Source organism: Gobio gobio (assembly GCF_949357685.1).
Source record: "Gobio gobio genome assembly, chromosome: 6".
Taxonomy (NCBI): Eukaryota; Metazoa; Chordata; class Actinopteri; order Cypriniformes; family Gobionidae; genus Gobio; species Gobio gobio.
Window position 1 is genome coordinate 43747487 of NC_137102.1, and position 18636 is coordinate 43766122.

Sequence of the window (18636 nt, forward strand, 5' to 3'; positions counted from 1 at the left end):
CATAAAGCTCAAGTGAATGAGGGCATGAGAGCAGCTAGTCTGTAGCATAATGATGACACTGCAGTCAATGAACAAACTGATTCATAAGGGAGAGAGGGAATATTTACTGGAGTTAAAGAGTCGATACACTCATCCAAAGCAGAGAACGCAAACACTTCCACAGACACTACTGAACATAGTAGCTATTTTCGAAAACAGTAAAATGTAGCATCCATGGGCAGCTCACTAGGTTTTGGAACAGATCTAGTAAGCGCTATAGATTTTGTAATCCACTCACTACACAAACTACAGTTGAGTTACAAACTCATAACTGTCAGAGTGAGTAACTAAGTGAGCAGTGTGACAGCAGAGTACCCATAGCCAGTTTAGTCTGTTATAAGACAGTGACATGCTCCCCTGGTGATGATACACTGAGATTAGAGCAATGAGACATGATCATCAGGCCCTTATGTAACAGTTTGACGGGAAAAAAAACAGTATTGTTTCTCTTCCATCTTGACTGCAATGAGGAAATAAAGCAAATCCCAACAGGAAACAGTGAGGAACACAAACCCAAAAACAAACACTAGGGATGCTCCGATCAGGATTTTTGCAGCCGATACCGAGTACCGATTTCTTGTCATGGTGATCGGCCGATACCGATCCCGATTCCAATGCTTCACTGATTTGTAAGCTCACTGATCACCGTTAACCTTTTTTCAGATAAAAAAAATAAATACTATAGATGTTGCCTTTATTATATTTTTGTTACATTTTTATTAGGGGTGTAACGGTTCGTGTATTCGTACCGAACGGTTCACGGGGTGAGTTCCAAATGGAATCAGTATTCCCTATTTGATCATCCCTATGTGAGCAGGACACACGTGTACCGTATGTAGCAGTTTGGAATGCACTTGGCAAAGGTAGCGGCGTAAATTCCTCATTATCTTCAGCTGGGATGTTCCGGTGACAACGCAGCACAGTGTCCGTCAGCAGATCAGGGTTGCCAGATATTCACAACAAAACCCGCCCAATCGCTACTCAAAACTAGCCCAAAACAAGCCCAGTCTCATTTCAGTGGGGTTTTTTTGGTAAAAATCTCTTATGGGGGGTAAAATATATGTCTTTTTGGCAGGGTTTCCTGCTGAAATACGCATTCCCGGTGCTAAATATCACACAATTGGGGTCGCTTCAACCTGCGGACATGTATGAACTTGGCAACACTGCAGCAGATGTCGCAGTTTTATCTGCATCATTTTCTTTTTTTTAGCCTAACTGTTGCAAATAAAAATAAAAATTTTTTATTTTAAAATGTTTATAAAAATATGCTTTGTAATACTGTATATAAAAAGTAATATAACTCTTAAAAATATGAATTGTATATTTATTTATGCCGGCGCTGCGTTGTCACGGGAACATCCCAGCTGAAGATAATGAGGAATTTACGCCGCTCCCTTTGCCAAGTGCATTCCAAACTGCTACATACGGCACACGCGTGTCCTGCTCACATAGGGATGATCAAATAGGGAATACTGATTCCCGTGTCCTGCTCACATAGGGATGATCAAATAGGGAATACTGATTCCATTTGGAACTCACCCCGTGAACCGTTCGGTACGAATACGCGAACCGTTACACCCCTAATTTTTATAGTAATTATGTAATGTAACTATTGTTTTAACAGGGTACTAAATAATCACAAAAAGTATGCATTATACAGTGAACATTGTAATATGCCTTTAAAATGAGGTTTCTGCATAACACTATGCATATCAGGATACTTAATATAAAAATAAAAAAAAATGGAGCAGTCTGATGCAGCCCACAATGTTTGTTTAAACATTGTCCAATAGTAAAATGTTGAGGACAAAATAAACATTTAAATCTCCTAAAATGGAGAAGTCTGATGTAACTTGTCCAATACAATGCTCCTCCACACGAGATTTCTTTGGAACATAGGCCTAGTACACAGCATATAGCAAATTATTCATGGTTTCTCGAAACGTCATAGTAATTCCACAACCGTGCGGCGCCAAATCATTTAAAGGGCACCTATTATGCCCCTTTTTACAAGATGTCATATTGGTCTTGGGTGTCCCCAAAATGTGTCTGTGAAGTTTCAGCACAAAATACCCCACAGATAAGTTATTATAACGTGTTGAAAATGTCATTTTGAGGCCTGTCTATAAAAAGCGCTGTTTTGGTTTGTACCGCTTTAAATGTAAATGAGCTGCATGGCAGTGTCAGTCAAACCTTGCGGGCGGGCCTTTGCAGTGTGATTTCACACCGCAGAGAATCTGAGAACAGCTTGTTCTGAAACACTGCTTATGATTTTTGGGGATTAAAAAAAAATACTGGGTGGATTTTTATCGTTAGGGTGGTTGTTTACACACACTGTCAACACACATTTATGTTCAAACATCATGTAAAAGTGGATTTTGCATAATAGGTGCCCTTTAAGTCCCCATGCGTCATGGGCCGACGAGAGCTCACCGGACGCCACAGGAACCGTGGCGCTTTTTCAGGGCACAGGCCCCTCTCTCTGGGCGAACCCATTCCAGGGCGCCCTGCCCTTCACAAAGAAAAGAGAACTCTTCCCGGGGCTCTCGCCAGCTTCTCCAGGTTTGTTTGCATTACCGCACTGGGCGCCTCGCGGCGCCCGTCTCCGACGCTCCGGGTTCAGGGATCTGAAGCCAACTCCCTTCCGAACGGCGTTCGCCCATCCCTTAAAGGGTTAGTTCACCCAAAAATAAAAATTCTGTCATTAATTACTTACCTTCATGTCGTTCGACACCCGTAAGACCTCCATTCATCTTCGGAACACAAATTAAGATATTTTAGTTGAAATCTGATGGCTCTGAAAGGCCTCCATTGGCACAATGGCATGGTACACTCTCAAGACCCTTAAAAGGTACTAAAGACGTCATTACAAAGTCCATCTCACTACAGTGGTTCTACAATAACTTTATGGAGTGACGAGAATAGTTTGTGTGCAAAAAAACCCTAAATAACGACTTATATAGTGATGACGATTTCAAAACACGGCATCATGAAGCTTCGAAGCGTTATGAATCAGTGAGTCGATTCAGCAGTTTGGATAGCCAAATTTCAGCGGTTTGACACGCGATCCGAATCATGATTCGACTCACTGATTCATAACGCTTCGAAGCTTCATGATGCCGTGTTTTGAAATCCTCATCACTATATAAGTCGTTATTTAGGGGTTTTTTTGCGCACAAAAACTATTCTCGTCACTCCATAAAGTTATTGTAGAACCACTGTAGTGAGATGGACTTTGTAACGACGTCTTTAGTACCTTTTAAGGGTCTTGAGAGTGTACCGTGCATTGTGCCAATGGAGGCCTTTCAGAGCCATCAGATTTCAACTAAAATATCTTCATTTGTGTTCTGAAGATGAACAGAGGTCTTACGGGTGTCGAACGACATGAGGGTAAGTAATTAATGACAGAATTTTCATTTTTGGGTGAACTAACCCTTTAAGACCGACTGACCCATGTTCAACTACTGTTCACATGGACCCCTTCTCCACTTCGGCCTTCAAAGCTCTCGTTTGAATATTTGCTCCTATCCCACGCGTCATGTACGTCCCCAAGCATCATGTAGGTCCTCACGCGCGGATGTCATCAAATTGCGATCGGTTTCGTGAGATTGGCCAAGTTTAGTGAGTACCGATCGAGTCGTAAAATATGATTATCGGCCGATACCGATCTCCGGCCGATCCCTAACAAACACTTATTATTCCAAGGCTGAAATGAAACATTTTATGATTCAAACACATACGTTTGCAACAGAAAATGAGAGTTACAGCTAATATTTTCTGATGGACTTACTTGCAAACTCAGATTTCCATTAATCTATAGTATCACACGTTGATATTAAGGTTTCTTACAAAACGAAGATCCTTTTAAGCATATCAAGATTAATAGGCAGAAGCAAAATTCACAGACACATGCACACACAGACACACAATAAAACAGTTATAAATAAAAATCCCATTCATTTTCTCCATAGGGAAATACGAAAAACGAAAACTTACAGCTAAACCTTTAAAGACAGACTTACTTTGAAATACAAGGTTGTAACATGCTTTTCTTTAAGGCATCAACCCACATTATTTAAACTTATTTTTTCAATATTCATGTGGAATTTCAGGCGAAAAGCTACATTTACCGTGATTCTGTAAATCGGTATATAGATATCGTTGTACACGCTAATATTTTGTTGAACCGCCTTAAGCTTTGATAAGTGAGTGCATTCACAGGGTTCCCACTCTTTTTCAGCAACCATTATCCAGAACATTTCCAGGATATTTTCAATTTTTCTACGGCGGGAATAAAAGACAAGAATCATGCCAAATATTGCTTTCTAAGTCTTTAAAAGCCGTCCAGTTTATTGCCATTACTTAACAATCCAGCATTTTTCAATATCACAATTTAAATTTTATCTCGCTACTCTGACCTTCTCGCAATTGCGAGTTTACATATTTGTGATACATACGCGAAAATTATCGCAATTCTTTTTTCCTCAGAATTGGACTTTATAACTTGCAATTGCAGTTTAGATCTCACAATTCTGAGAAAAGAAGTCAGAATTGCAAGATATAAACTCGCAACTGCGCAAAAAAGTCAATTGTGAAGAAAAGACTTGCGAGTTTATATCACGCAATTCTGACTATATAACACAAATGTGACTTTATATCAAAATGATGTGATTAGGGAGCAGCTTACGAGTTAACATTCACTGCATACATTTGAGCAGTTATAGCATTAGCATTAGCTAACCGCTGCAAGTGGCAACAAGACTAAACATCATTTTTCAAAATACTACTCACACGCATCAAACTCAGCATTCCTGAACATGTGCTTTCTGCAACTAGTGCTAATTGTTTGGGCCAGCGATAAACTCTTTATACTCGGCTAAAGAAATAACTTTTTTTTAAAGAATTTTCCCAGACAGCAACAAGATTTTCCAGGACATTTTACATTTTCTCTAATTTTCCATATGTTTTCCAGGACTGGAAAATTTGTCATCAATTTTCCAGGTTTTCAAGGTTTTCCAGGACGAGTGGGAACCCTGATTCATCATGGCATTGTTTCAACAACATTATGCAACATCACAACATTTATTTCCATCAAGAGGTTAGGGTGATCTTGTGATGACAATGGGAGAATGGGACCACTCTGTAAAGTCTACTCCAGCAAATGATTCCTCATGCTCCCTGAACCATTCTTTCACAATTTGAGCCAGATGAATCTTGGCCATGGAATACAGCCATGGGATATGTTTTCCGAAATGGGTGTTTAAGAAATAAAAAGCTATACACTGCATCAGTAATGTTGTGATTCACCTAGTAGCTAGACATTTTTGTTCATGGCTTATAACTCTTTAAGAGAAAGACAATATTGTTGGGAAGAATGAATGGGAAAAATACTTCCAGAACCAGGGCAGCTGAAAAAGTGGACGGCCATTGTTGCACTCTATAACATTTGTGTTTTTGTATACGGGTCATACCTGGATGGAGCCACTCCCACCAAGTTGGGCCCCAGGCCCCTAAAGAGTGAGCGAGGACCTTCTTTCTCCAGTATTAACCTGAGAAAGATACAGAGAGTGTTAAAACAGGATACATAACCGTGTAGCAACCTTGCCACTATGGTAATCATTAAAAATGAAAGATTTAACAATGTAACATGTTGTTGCAATGACATTTAACACTTGCTGCACCATCTTCAATAAGTTATGCAGACCAACCAAAGGGTTTGAGATGAAGTAGGTAATTGGGAGAACCAATGCAAAGCTGTACCTTAATCAGTGCTATCTGCTGTGTGTAACTGCATATGTGACTGTTTAAACTATACAGTACAGACAGCAGTCAAATAAGGTCTCTGAGAACGTTCAATAAATCCGGAGGCGGGGTCGTGCTGATCAGCATTATACAAACTAGGTGATAAGTCAATGTTTTGCTTTTGGAATTGCATGTTCAATTGTCATGTTCAGACTCTTCTAGAATTCTTCTTTCAAAAGTATTTTAAAAAACACTGCATCTGTAACTCGTTTTCTTCTGACCTACTTATTCCCTCTAATTCTGGAGTAATACAATAGGCCTGTATACTACTGCTTGCCAGAGGCCAAGAAAAGTGATTCCAACCCTGGAAAAGACAGCAAGGCTACACCCAGAAACCCTAGCATTGCAACATTTCGCCAAAATACTACCAAATGTGGCTTGTAGAGCACTCATAAAAACTACCAAGACTACTCTCAGAGAGCCAAATAATAGAAACAGAATGTACTCTCAGTCTATAAAATGTATGAATTTAGTATACAACTTCATCTATTAATTTAATAGCCATATGCCAATGTGAATGACTGTACAAAGACTTTTGTAAAATGTTTTGCAACATAAGGGTCAATAACAGTTATGAAAGCAATTCAACTGCCCTTCATGGTAGGCCAGCAACCATTTTAATAGAACATGGGTATGTTCTAAAGCTATTAAGGAATGACGCTGGCATTGAGAAACATTCTCCATTTTTCTCTCTTCATTCTGACACTCTTGCCTCTACGGTAACTACAGAATAGATGTTGACTGATATATCGCTTTTGCATATTCATTGGCAATAAGCCACACCAATAGTTTTTCCTAGTTGCGTATGTCGCGGGAGCAAATGAGAAAGGTCCGCTGTCATTACACAGTACGAAAGCGGCCTCTAGAAATGAAATAAAAACTATCATGCCTTGTGGTGTTTGTTTTGACAGCGGAATACATCAGATGCCGATTTAACATTTTGGACAATGAAAAGGTATGTATACAGAACATGTTGTCATATTTTAAATTGATTAATTTGTTGACTAGATGCTGCATTAGTAGAGAACAGCAGTATGTTTGTCGACAAGGCTGAGAGGATGTTAACATTAGTAGCTCAAGCGATTGGAACAATATGAAAAAAATACTCACAAAATCTGAAACTAATGTTTAAATGTCATGATTGTTAAGATCTATTTGTATTTTTATATCCAGCTAGGCAGGACTACGCATTTGTAAGCCATTTAAGTTGCCTATTTAAAGCTAGTGATGTGAGAATGCTGGCTCTACTGGGGTTCTAGAGGGGTTCAATCGAAAGCAAGGGCACCCTCAGTTAAAAAATGTATAATATCATATTGGCGAAACAGATTTGGCAAACCTTCCAGTGCGAATTTGTGCTCTGGAGAGCATCAAAGGTTTCTATTTATGTGTTTTTGCAGCGTTGAGTAATGTAGCAAATCACAGACATGTCTGTTGATCCCTTGAATGCAACGGCCAATCAGAGGTGTTTAATTTGGTCAGAATTCACTCAATCCTCAAAACAGCAAAATATTTGTTCAATGCCAAGTTCTGCATGCTCTCAAATGCTCTTATCATAACAAACGAAGTACAGAAATGATGCAAATAAGAGATTTATTGTGCAGTCTGTGTAGACCGCTTCATTGATTATAACAGAACTTTGTAAGATTGTGATGAACTGAGATGAGTGACTGTTTTTTAGTGATTATAAAAGGAGCACTTTGTGTGTTTTATATATAATCTATTCAGAATTTGAATAAAAGTTTTGTTTTTCATGGCCAACAGCCATGTGTAAAGTAAAGTTTCAGAAATTACATCCACTAGGGATGCTCATATTGACCGTTTACGAAAACGGTCCGTTAACCGAAAGTACGAATTTTGGCCAATTAATACTATCAGTTAAACGGCTTAAACATTTTTTTTTGGTTAAAGAAAAATATGCTGTATTTGTTAACTCATGGGGCGCGTCGACACGTGCAACCACACGTGTCTACACAGACATATTTCGCAAAATGAAGCGATGGAAAACTAGGTCTACTGTGTGGGACACTTTAGACGGAAAGGGCGACGAAAGTTACTTGCAAAATATGCTACGCGGTATTTAAATACAGCAGTAGTACAAGCTCTAGACTGGTGGAAAGCAAATGAAAGGCACTTCCCAAGGCTGGCCACTCTAGCGAGGCGTTCTCTCTGTATTCCTGGGGCAATAGTGCCATCTGAAGCCTTATTTAAGGCTTTTCGTAGTGTGGTTTTGGTAAAGTTTACTAAAGTAAACATTGTCACAAATGTTCTTCTCGCCCCCGTTTCTTGATGGTTTATAGAACAATTACTCTGAGTCGCCCTCTGTCGTTTCAAAGAATAGCACAACGGCGAGCGTGTCGAGTATAAACACGTCCCCAAAAGGACAAGGCACGCGCGCAGTCATCGGAGGCTCGTGCTGTGGAGCCAGACCAAAGTATAAACAAGGCTTGAGAGGGTGTTTTCTGCCGCGGGTCTAACTGTCAACTCCAGACTTACCCACATCACTTAGACAGTTCATTTAAAAAAAAAAAAAAACCATCCAAGGTGTGGATTGAGGTAGGCCTGCTATTTTTATTTGACGAAAACTAAAACGAAAATGTTTGAACATTTGGCGGAAAAAACTATTCCGGTTCTTCAAAGCTTCAAACGGATTCAGTGTATTTTCATTTTGTCAATATTTTTTTTTTGTAAGTTATATTGTGCTTTGTTTGTATAATGTGTACTGGAATGCTAAAAATGTTCAGTGTTAAATAAATATTTTTAAATTGTTGTTTTGTAAAAGACAAAATAGTAAAAAAGCTAATTTATGCAATGGAGAAAAAATTGCCTTTTTTTTTTTTAAATAATCAAATTTTGCTTCGGCCTTCGGCCAAGTGTTTTATTATTATTCAGCTTCGGCCAAGAAGTTTCATTTCAGTGCATCCCAATTTGCTAGTTTTCACAGTTTTTGATACATTCACAACACTGGTTTAAATGCCCTGCAGCATGATAAGCCAGGTTTTGCGAGGTTGGGTTTTGAAGTACTCACTTGAGACAGTGCAGAGGCCCTGGCGGGGCCACACGGGCCACACTGGCCCCATTCACAGTGCTGAGCTGAACCTCAGAGATGTAAAAAGTCACCGAAGAAGATTGCAGCCTCGTCTTCACCACCTCCAATGGACATGTCAATATTGCACCTACAGTGCCACCACAGCTAGAGAGAGAGAGAGAGGAAAATTATTTATTATCCACTTCTATTTAAGCAATATAATTTGTACTGAAAAACTAGTTAATTGCCACTGTGGGGGAAAAAAAAAATCACATTTTTAAACCATTTTGAAATGTTTAGTCCAAGAATTAAAATACAGTTTGCTTCTGTCAAAAAAACACAACTGGATCTAAAAAGGCAAAAGCTGCTGGCATAAACTGTGCTGCATTTTAAGTGTCAGAGCATTTTTCCTTTCGCTGACTAGCACAATGATTAGACTTGTTAGTCGAGGCTGCATTTACATCAGTATGTGGGTCAAGTTTAACATGTATTTGCTTGTGTGCATATACACAGCAGGGGAAGCAGAAAAAAGGTTGACCCCATATGCAACAAATCAGGAGGTTAGGCCCAGACAAGACCAACAAACAAGACCTAAAACAATTTACATGCAGCAGTGTATAAACCGCAGACACTTCTCAGTAGATGGGTTTTCCCTAATTGACTTTATAAAGCATCAAATTGACTACAAACAAGATGCCTACAATTATGTAACTAAATGTCAAGGTCTGACAAGACACCGGTCAATAAAACTAATAGGGCAATCCTCAAACACATTCCCAGCTTTTATGTGTGCATGAAGTTGACAAAGGGAGCACTTAATGTCGATGACATGCTAAACCTGCTGACCTCAAAACTGAATTCTTGTGTTCTAAACCTCTGAAGGTCTATTTTTTGTGCCGCCTTCCAAAAGATACACATACAGGGAAGCAGCTGTGAACTTTGTCCCAGATATGCAGCCCTCTGGTTTGTTGCTGCTAAGGTTTACACACTGACTCTCTCACTCACTCTCTCTCTGGCTGGCCAATGAACAGAACGATCATGCCGACTTCATGAGCAAAACCCATTTGCCACTCCTACTAAAAAGCTCTGCAGAGGCCTATTAGAAAAATTCCACTAGATTTTTTTTTATTATTCACAGTTACTTATGGAATTCTACACTATTACATAAAGAGCTTTGTTTTTGAAAAAAAAAGGGGAAGTCGTCCGGGAAAAGAGAAAAGAAACTGCCTTTAATTTCTTGTTCTTGGTGCAAGACGTGCGTTAATGCGAACGTGGCCACCAAAGTTAAGTCCCCTGGTCAATGATTAGTTTAGTTTTGAAGCCAAAAAAAACAAAAAAAAAGTTTGAACTTGAGGTTTACTCAGCGGTGTTCAAAGGGCTGAAACTCGCAGGTGTAAACTAACAAGTCTTGCTAAAGTAACCAGACCCACATAAACGGGACCTGAACCAAATTGAAACTCAATCCCACTGAAAAGATCGAAAAGATAGTCATCTGACCAAACTGGCCTAATGGGTCCCACACAAGAATCACTTGTGATGTTATTCATAGACAAAATGTGTACATTTTGTAATGTCACTGGTCAATTATAATGAATTTGTGTACATTTAAAGTCGGAAGTTGCGATCATATTTTCTTCCCTATTGAGATGAATTAAACAAATAAATAAATAATGATGTTCACACATACGTCATTTATAATAAAGTAGCCAATATTCCATAAAATATGTTTATTTTAATTTTATTGTGACTTTAAGAATGACCTGATTTGTTTTTAACAGCTTGATAATTATTTTCATACACATCCAGAAGCAAATACTACCATGAGCAGTACAAGAACCTAAGATACATTGTCAAAAACTAATATAAATTGTTTGTATGACACAAATAAAAGTGACGGAAGTCTGAAATCTGATATATGAAAAAATAGTGTCTGAATAGGGTTTTTTGCACCGGGTAGTTATAAGAATTAACTTATAGGAACTAGCCACTAGGGCAGTCCCCAGAGAACTAAATGTTCCCCTAGGACCATTTTTGGTTGCATTCGCAACCACATTATTGTGTGGTTGCTGTCCAGTGTCGCTAGCTGAGCAGAAATACATAATCATGTTTTGCTTGGTCCCTTCAAAGTCGCGTTGAATTCCCTTCTTAGTGTAAAGGTAGAGAAGTGCCTGGACTTTAGCGTCGGTCCATCTATCGCTGTTTTCCATGTTTGTGAAGTAAATATATAGGCTATAAACTGTGTTTACACTACTTTTTTTTTTAATGGGTGGCCTGGTCCAATCAACTTACATTTGCGTTACTTGAAGTTCCTATTTTGCTGGGATAGCTATGAAAATAATGTAAAAAAAAAAAGTAGTCTTCATCTATCACTGCCAAGTTAGTGCTAAAATAACTTTAAAATAGGGGAGTTCAATTAAATAACCAGTATTTCACGACAAATAGCCAGTATTTGATGACAAATAAATAGCCAATACTGACTGATAACAAAAAAAATATGCTGTCAAATCACGCCACCTAAAATATGCTTTCCCTAGATTTTTTTTTTTACCAATTAAAGTCAATGTTATTGGGTTATTTTTTATAAAAACTGTCATTGCTATGCACTGACAAGGTATTTACATTTGCACTGCTGAGTAATGATCTATATCACAGAACCATCGATTTGTTTATCACAGTTTCAGTGGCAGGTGATCTATCCATTTATACTTATAGATACAGCTCATCACCAGTTATACTGACATGCCACAGACAATATATTAATGACCTAAACAAAAAACATTCCCATTAATACTATAGGCAACGAAATGCTTTAAACTCATCGTAGGAATATGATCACAGATAGCACGTTACGCTGTTATTAGAAGCTTCTTGTTGGATCTCTTATCACCCTCCCGGGTCGAAGTCATAAAATGACCTTCAGAGATATAAGCTTGTTAAAGAGCAATATACTCCCCTCATATCTCTGTTAGATTTCTGATAATGAAAATTGGCGAGGTAGCAACCTTTGATTCAAAGACAATTGTGTTTCTACGGGCCTCGCAGAGTGCAAAAGAGCAGCCAGGGACATGCAGGAATGAGAATGGAGTCAAAAATAGCTGTACTACTAGAGAGATCCCTGTCAAACATCCAGCATCAAGCTGACAGTTGAAACCCCGGGCCTACAACAAAGCCTCTGATTTGCTACAGGAAACGGTGATATGCTTCAGGTTCACATTCATGCAGCCTCGAGTTTTTCCTCTCTCTAATCTCGTTCTGCAAGGCAAAAAGCATGAGTGAAAAGCATCAGAGCAAAAGCACTTCCTGCTAAACATAAAACGGCCATGTCTGGAGAGTTCCAGAGGATTCTGTGACAACACCAGAAGAGATTATGCATCTGTTGCATGACCTTGCATTCACAAATAAAGCATCGCTCATCTGTAGCATGAAGACAGCTAACGTTAGCTAGATTGTTTACAGCAATGTTCAATGAACATCTATCTGACATTTTATAATGGTCGACCTGTGATGAATGTGTCTCATGCTATATTTTAAGGACAATCAAGCCTAACTATAACGGAAAAACGTCAAAGAGACAGGTTGACAGCAGTGATAGATCGGTCTGTATCAGGCTCGCTAACGTTACTCACCCTCCAGCAAAGAGATGAACCAGTGTGTCCCTCTGACTCATCCTTTAGCATTCTCCGCACCCACACCCAGGCCTGCAGAGCGAGCAAGAGCTGGACAGCTCCGCCGAACCCGCTGCGATTCTGCTGTACAGTCTCAGTTTAATGGATGTGGATGCGCGTTATAATGCACACAGTTATTAAGCCCGACGTCTAGCGGGCGAGATGCGTCGCGCGATGCTGCTAGCTCAACCCGCTAACGGCTGCCGATGTGCGCAGATTCCTCTTTTTTTTTTTGCCTCTGGCGGGTTCGCTTTTAATTTATCGCGTTCTGTTCTTTTAAACAACGCAGACAGCTATCTGATTTCGAGGTTGTGGTTGCAGGGGACGCGTTTTTTGTGGAGCTATATCCGTGTAGAATCGGTAGTGCCAGTGATTCAGAGGCAGAAGAGCTGACTGAGATGGACACCAGAGTCGCTATTTACGAGCCAATCAGAAACCGCAAAACAGAGACTGCGATTGGTCGCTTTGCGGCGTGACGCATTTTCCCCCGCCCCATCATGCTCCTTTCACATGATCTCTTGGAATTGATAAATCGTAAATATTGATTTATCCCGTTTTTAGAGGTTAAGACACATATATTTGCACGTTTGTTTAAAGGGCGAATTTATCTATGCTGCTATTAGTTGCCCCGAAACGTTAAATGAGATTAGTTTAACAGCACAGCGTCATATTTACATCCGAGAATGAATGAGGACATTCATAGTGGGCTATTCAGAATTTTTTTTGCTGTATTGTGATGATAGACATCACTGTCAGTTTATGCACAGAGGGTTTGCAAGCACTTGGTTCCCCTCACATGGAAAATATTGCATGTCCTCCCATTCAAATCGAACAATTTTTTTTTTCACTTTTGTATCTGTTAGACACAAAACCTACTTCCTTTTTTAAAAAAAATATGAGTAGACCTATTGACATCAGGTCTGAAAAACTAGATATACCAGGGAATTATCAAAATGTGATTAAAATCGGGTTAATCGGATTAAAATCTTTAAAGTTCATGTTAATATTTAAATTGCATACACTCAAAAAAAAAAAAAGGTTCTATATGGCACCAAAAATGGTTCTTGGCTCGTAATCATAATTTTGGTGCTCCAGTGGTTCTTCAGCGGTTCTTCAGGGGTTCTTCACCGGTTCTTTGACTAAGATACCGCTAACTTAGGTGCTAACTGGTGCTATATAGCACCACTACCATACACTCTAAAAAAAAGGCTCGTAATCATAGGGGAACCTTTTTTTGTGTTATATAACACCAATTTTGGTGCTTCAGTGGTTCTTCAGCGGTTCTTCAGAGGTGCTATATAGCACCTTAGTCAAAGAACCGGTGAAGAACCTCTGAAGAACCGCTGAAGAACCACTGAAGCACCAAAATTGGTGCTATATAGCACTAAAAAAGGTTCCCCTATGATTACGAGCCAAGAACCATTTTTGGTGCCATATAGAACCATTTTTTTTTAGAGTGTACACAGAACATGTTAAGATATGGTGCTATATAGCACCAAAAGTGGTTCCTCTATGATTACGACGAAGAACCTTTTTTTTGTGTGTGTATTTTCTAGGCTGTTTTTTTCCTATATGCTCAGTTCTACAAAATGTATTTGACTAGAAATGTCTCTTATGTGAGTGCAATCTCTAAAAAATTATTATTTTTTAAATAACCCTTATCTAGTACATCACAAATGCATGAAAAAAGTTATAGAATGCATGTGTCAAAAGGAATGGGAACACTATTATGTAAATGAATGAAGACCCGTGTCCGTCAGCTGACAAGAGTTACAGCATCCCTTATAAGAAAATCTGGTTTCCTTACTAAATAGCTGAATAAAATGCACACGCCTCTTGGTTTCAAGATTAGAGCTACAATTGTACACGCTCAGATCATGTGCATGGACAATCTAATTTCTCTTGGCATGCCAACCTAATGAAATACAATGAAAAAGTGGTTCAGACAGGGTCTCCGATCCCTTTATAGAGTTAAAATAGTTTAGATGGCTGACTTAGTTTAGATGCAACTGCGAGAACAATGACCTCAAATTAGGATGTCCTGATAAGGTCATCAATCAATGATCTCATACCAGAATGAGCGACTGTGACTTTAGTGAGGTTCAATTGTGCAATTGAACTGATATGTGTCTCTCTTTATTTAGATTTTGTTTTGGGCTTTCTGCATTTCAGCTAAAATGACAGAGATGATAATAGAGAAAACATGGCGAGGAAAGCACCAGTAAATGGAACAGGCTGGACTCAAACTGTCTTTCGCGCCAACTAGCAAAATTGTCCTATTAGTCAAATAAATATGTTATCAGGTTCATGTCATTTCCATCTCATGCCATGAGTAGGGTCACAAGAAAGCTGCAATAAAATTAAAGTTTGATGCGCAGCACCTTGGAATCCATTAGAACTTACATAACTACTCTCATTCAATGGGCCTAAACTGGTGCTGGAAAGAACAGGTCCATGAATAACTGTGCAGCACATTATTCCAACCCATCTATTGCCAAAGGGAACAAAGTTCACCATCAAACATCAAACAGTACAGTATGTGCAGTTCATTTCCATTCCCTTACTAGCTATTTTCATACACACTGTGAAGTTGTTTTGAAATGCTGTGTCAAAATCTTTATTGTATTGTGTTTAACTACATCGTGACTTAAATCAGTTTAATATTAAACCATGATAGAAACACCTGGAGAGCAATGGTCAGCAGAAGAACTTTGTTTAACATAGATAAGAATTCTAAAATTAGATTGATCTGTAGGTTCAGTTACTCCAAACAACACAAGAAGAAAACTTGTGTGACCTAGTCTGAGCATGTTTCTTTAATTATTTTATTTTAATGTTTTTTATTTTTATTTTTTATAACTAAACGTATTCTTGTTAAACTGTATTTAACTTTTGTTTTGTATTACAATAAAGCAAATAAATAACACATAATTTCACAATTCAATGTTTTTTCCATGCATGGTCTAATTTGTATTATTATTATTATGTGTATCTATCTTTCCACCTAGTGATCTATCTATCTATCTATCTATCTATCTATCTATCTATCTATCTATCTATCTATCTATCTATCTATCTATCTATCTATCTATCTATCTATCTATCTATCTATCTATCTATCTATCTATCTATCTATCTATCTATCTATCTATCTATCTATCTATCTATCTATCTATCTATCTATCTATCTATCTATCTATCTATCTATCTATCTATCTATCTATCTATCTATCTATCTATCTATCTATCTATCTATCTATCTATCTATCTATCTATCTATCTATCATCTATCTATCTAATTGAAGAATTGTATTATTAGATCAGGTAAGCATTAGCATGTAAGCATGATGCCACCTGACAGGTTATATTTCACACAACTTTTTTGTATTTGCTTTAATATTGTTTTCACAAGTGTAAACTATTAGTATTCAAAAATCCAAACACTTGTACCACAGTCATTCTTTCAAAACCTGATCCCATGCTTTCATTACAGCTATACACATTTTCAGTCCACATAATCATTGTGCAATATACATGTTTCAATCACCATTGTTGCTGAAATAATTACAGTAACGGCTACAGATGCCACATTAGAAAGTACACTTACATTACCTAACTTACAGTAACATAAAATCCACAATGTTTGTAATAGCATCTATCTACCGTGTTATCAAAAGTTGTGTGGAAGTTATGAAACTGCCATAAGATTTTGTTAGTTTGCTGCCAATACAATAAATGCTCTCACTGTACCATATGACTAAATCTATACTGTAGTTGACTTTTATAAGGGTGAGTTACAGTAACGTGGCTGTCTCTAATTACATCTTCATGTATTAGTTAGAATATGTAATCTGTTTACAGTATCACATGGCATACTGTAATCTAAAATGCTGTATTTGATGCCATCTGTCTCCCTTTTACAGATGCATCTCTGGTCAGTCTGATGTTGTTGTCGTTTCCTCTCTTTTGTATATGTTCACAAATTGAAAATCTTTCTGTCACGCACGCACTCACACCCACACCCGCACCCGCACACGCACACGCACACGCACACGCACACGCACACGCACACACACACACACACACACACACACACACACACACACACACACACACACACACACACACACACACACACACACGTTGGGTATTCATGTTTTATGGGGACTTTACATAGGCGTAATGGTTTTTATACCATACATACAGTATATTCTATCCCCCTTCACTGCCCCTGCCCCTAAACCTACCCATCACAGGAGACATTCTGCATTTTTACATTTTCAAAAAACATCACATAGTCTGATTTATAACATGTTTTCCTCATGGGGACCAAAAAATGTCCCCACAAGGATGAGGATTTCGGATATTGCCATCTTTGTGGGGACATTTTGTCCCCATAACGTATGGATTACCAGTCCACACACACACACACACACACACACACACACACACACACACACACACACACACACACACACACACACACACACACACACACACACACACACACACACACACACACACACACACACACACACACACACACACACACACACACACACACACACACACACACACACACACACACACACACACACTGTGTTTTCAGGTTTTATGGGTACATTCCATAGACATGATTTTTTATACTGTATACAGACTGTATATTCTATCCCTCTACACTAACCCTACCCATCACAGAAAACTTTCTGCATTTTTACATTGTAAAAAAAAATTGGTATGATTTATAAGCTGTTTTCCTCATGGGGACCAAAAAATGTCCCCACAAGGACAAGGATTTGGGATATTGCTATAGGGTTTACCAGGACATACACATTATTTTTTATACTGTACAAACTGTATTCTATCCCGCTACACTAACCATATACCCAGGCCCGGCTCCAGCTTTGAGATGCAGGGTGGGCCACATGAAATTCTTGGTGGGCCCAGACTTAAAAAAAAAAATATATATATTATATATATATATATATATATATATATATATATATATATATATATATATATATATATATATATATATATATATATATATATATATATATATATATATATATATATATATATATATATATATATATATATATATATATATATATATATATATATATATATAATATATATATATATTTTTTTATATATATATATATATATATTATTCCAGTAACAAAACTATTTTATAACAAAAGAGGCAGGTCTTGAAAGGAACTCTCTATATTTACAGGGCTAAATGCAAAATGCAAAGATTTTTACTTGTCCTGCAAAATATTTCACTGGCCCCACCACAAAAAAAAAAATTATTAAAGGGGTGGTAAACCACGATTTCACTATTCTAACTTTAGCTAACGTGTAATGTTGCTGCTTGAGCATAAACAACATCTGCAAAGTTACAACGTTCAAAGTTTAAAGCAAAGGGAGATATTTGCTTTTAAAGAAATCAGTTTCTAAGAACTACAGCAAACGGCCAGTAGGCGACTACACACATTCCTCCAGGGTTGGTGACATCAACAGGCTCAATATTTACATAAACCCCTCCTCCGAGAATATTAAATAAGGGGGGGTGAGGCCATTTTGTATCGCGGCGCTGTTGTGGTATAGTAGGCTGGAGTGTTGTTGCCGCGATGCCGAGGAAACGCTGTTATTTTCATCCGTATTGCAGGTCTGGGGTACTTGCTCTGTTCAGCCTTCCTTGGGACGGGGGTGCGTTGCAGAGTGTTTAACATACAGCATGTTATATGCACGTGTGTTTGAGTCAGCGGGGAATCAGGCACGCGCAGGGCTCTCTGCAGCACATCTAACAGAGGAAAACATCCACCGTCTTCGCGATTTCAATGCCAGATTTGCACAACGTCAGCTGCGTGAAAAAAACACTGCCGGTGCGTGGATGCACGACGCACGCGCTGCACATTTCACGGAGGACAACACAAACTTCCACAAACTTCGCGAGTTCAATACAGGATATGCACAACGGCTTGTCCTGAAAGCTGGATTTACAAACAGAAGCTGTTTACGGGCCACAACCTGTAAGTCTGATTTATATTTCATCGATGTGTTTTCCTGTAATAGGTTGTAGCAAGGAAGTAAACAGAT

General features: G+C 38.4%; 1 protein-coding gene across 1 annotated transcript in view; it reads right to left on the reverse strand.

Annotated features, from left to right (window-relative positions):
• slc25a36a (solute carrier family 25 member 36a) overlaps positions 1-12926 on the reverse strand; it is a 36862-nt gene extending 23936 nt beyond the window's left edge. The window contains exons 1-3 of the mRNA XM_079818801.1: positions 12493-12926; positions 8867-9031; positions 5511-5588 (exon numbers count right to left, since the gene is read on the reverse strand). Coding sequence (XP_079674927.1) covers positions 5511-5588; positions 8867-9031; positions 12493-12533 — 284 coding nt within the window. The 5' untranslated portion in view covers positions 12534-12926. The remainder of the gene's footprint in view (positions 1-5510; positions 5589-8866; positions 9032-12492) is intronic.
• Positions 12927-18636: the final 5710 nt, after the last annotated feature.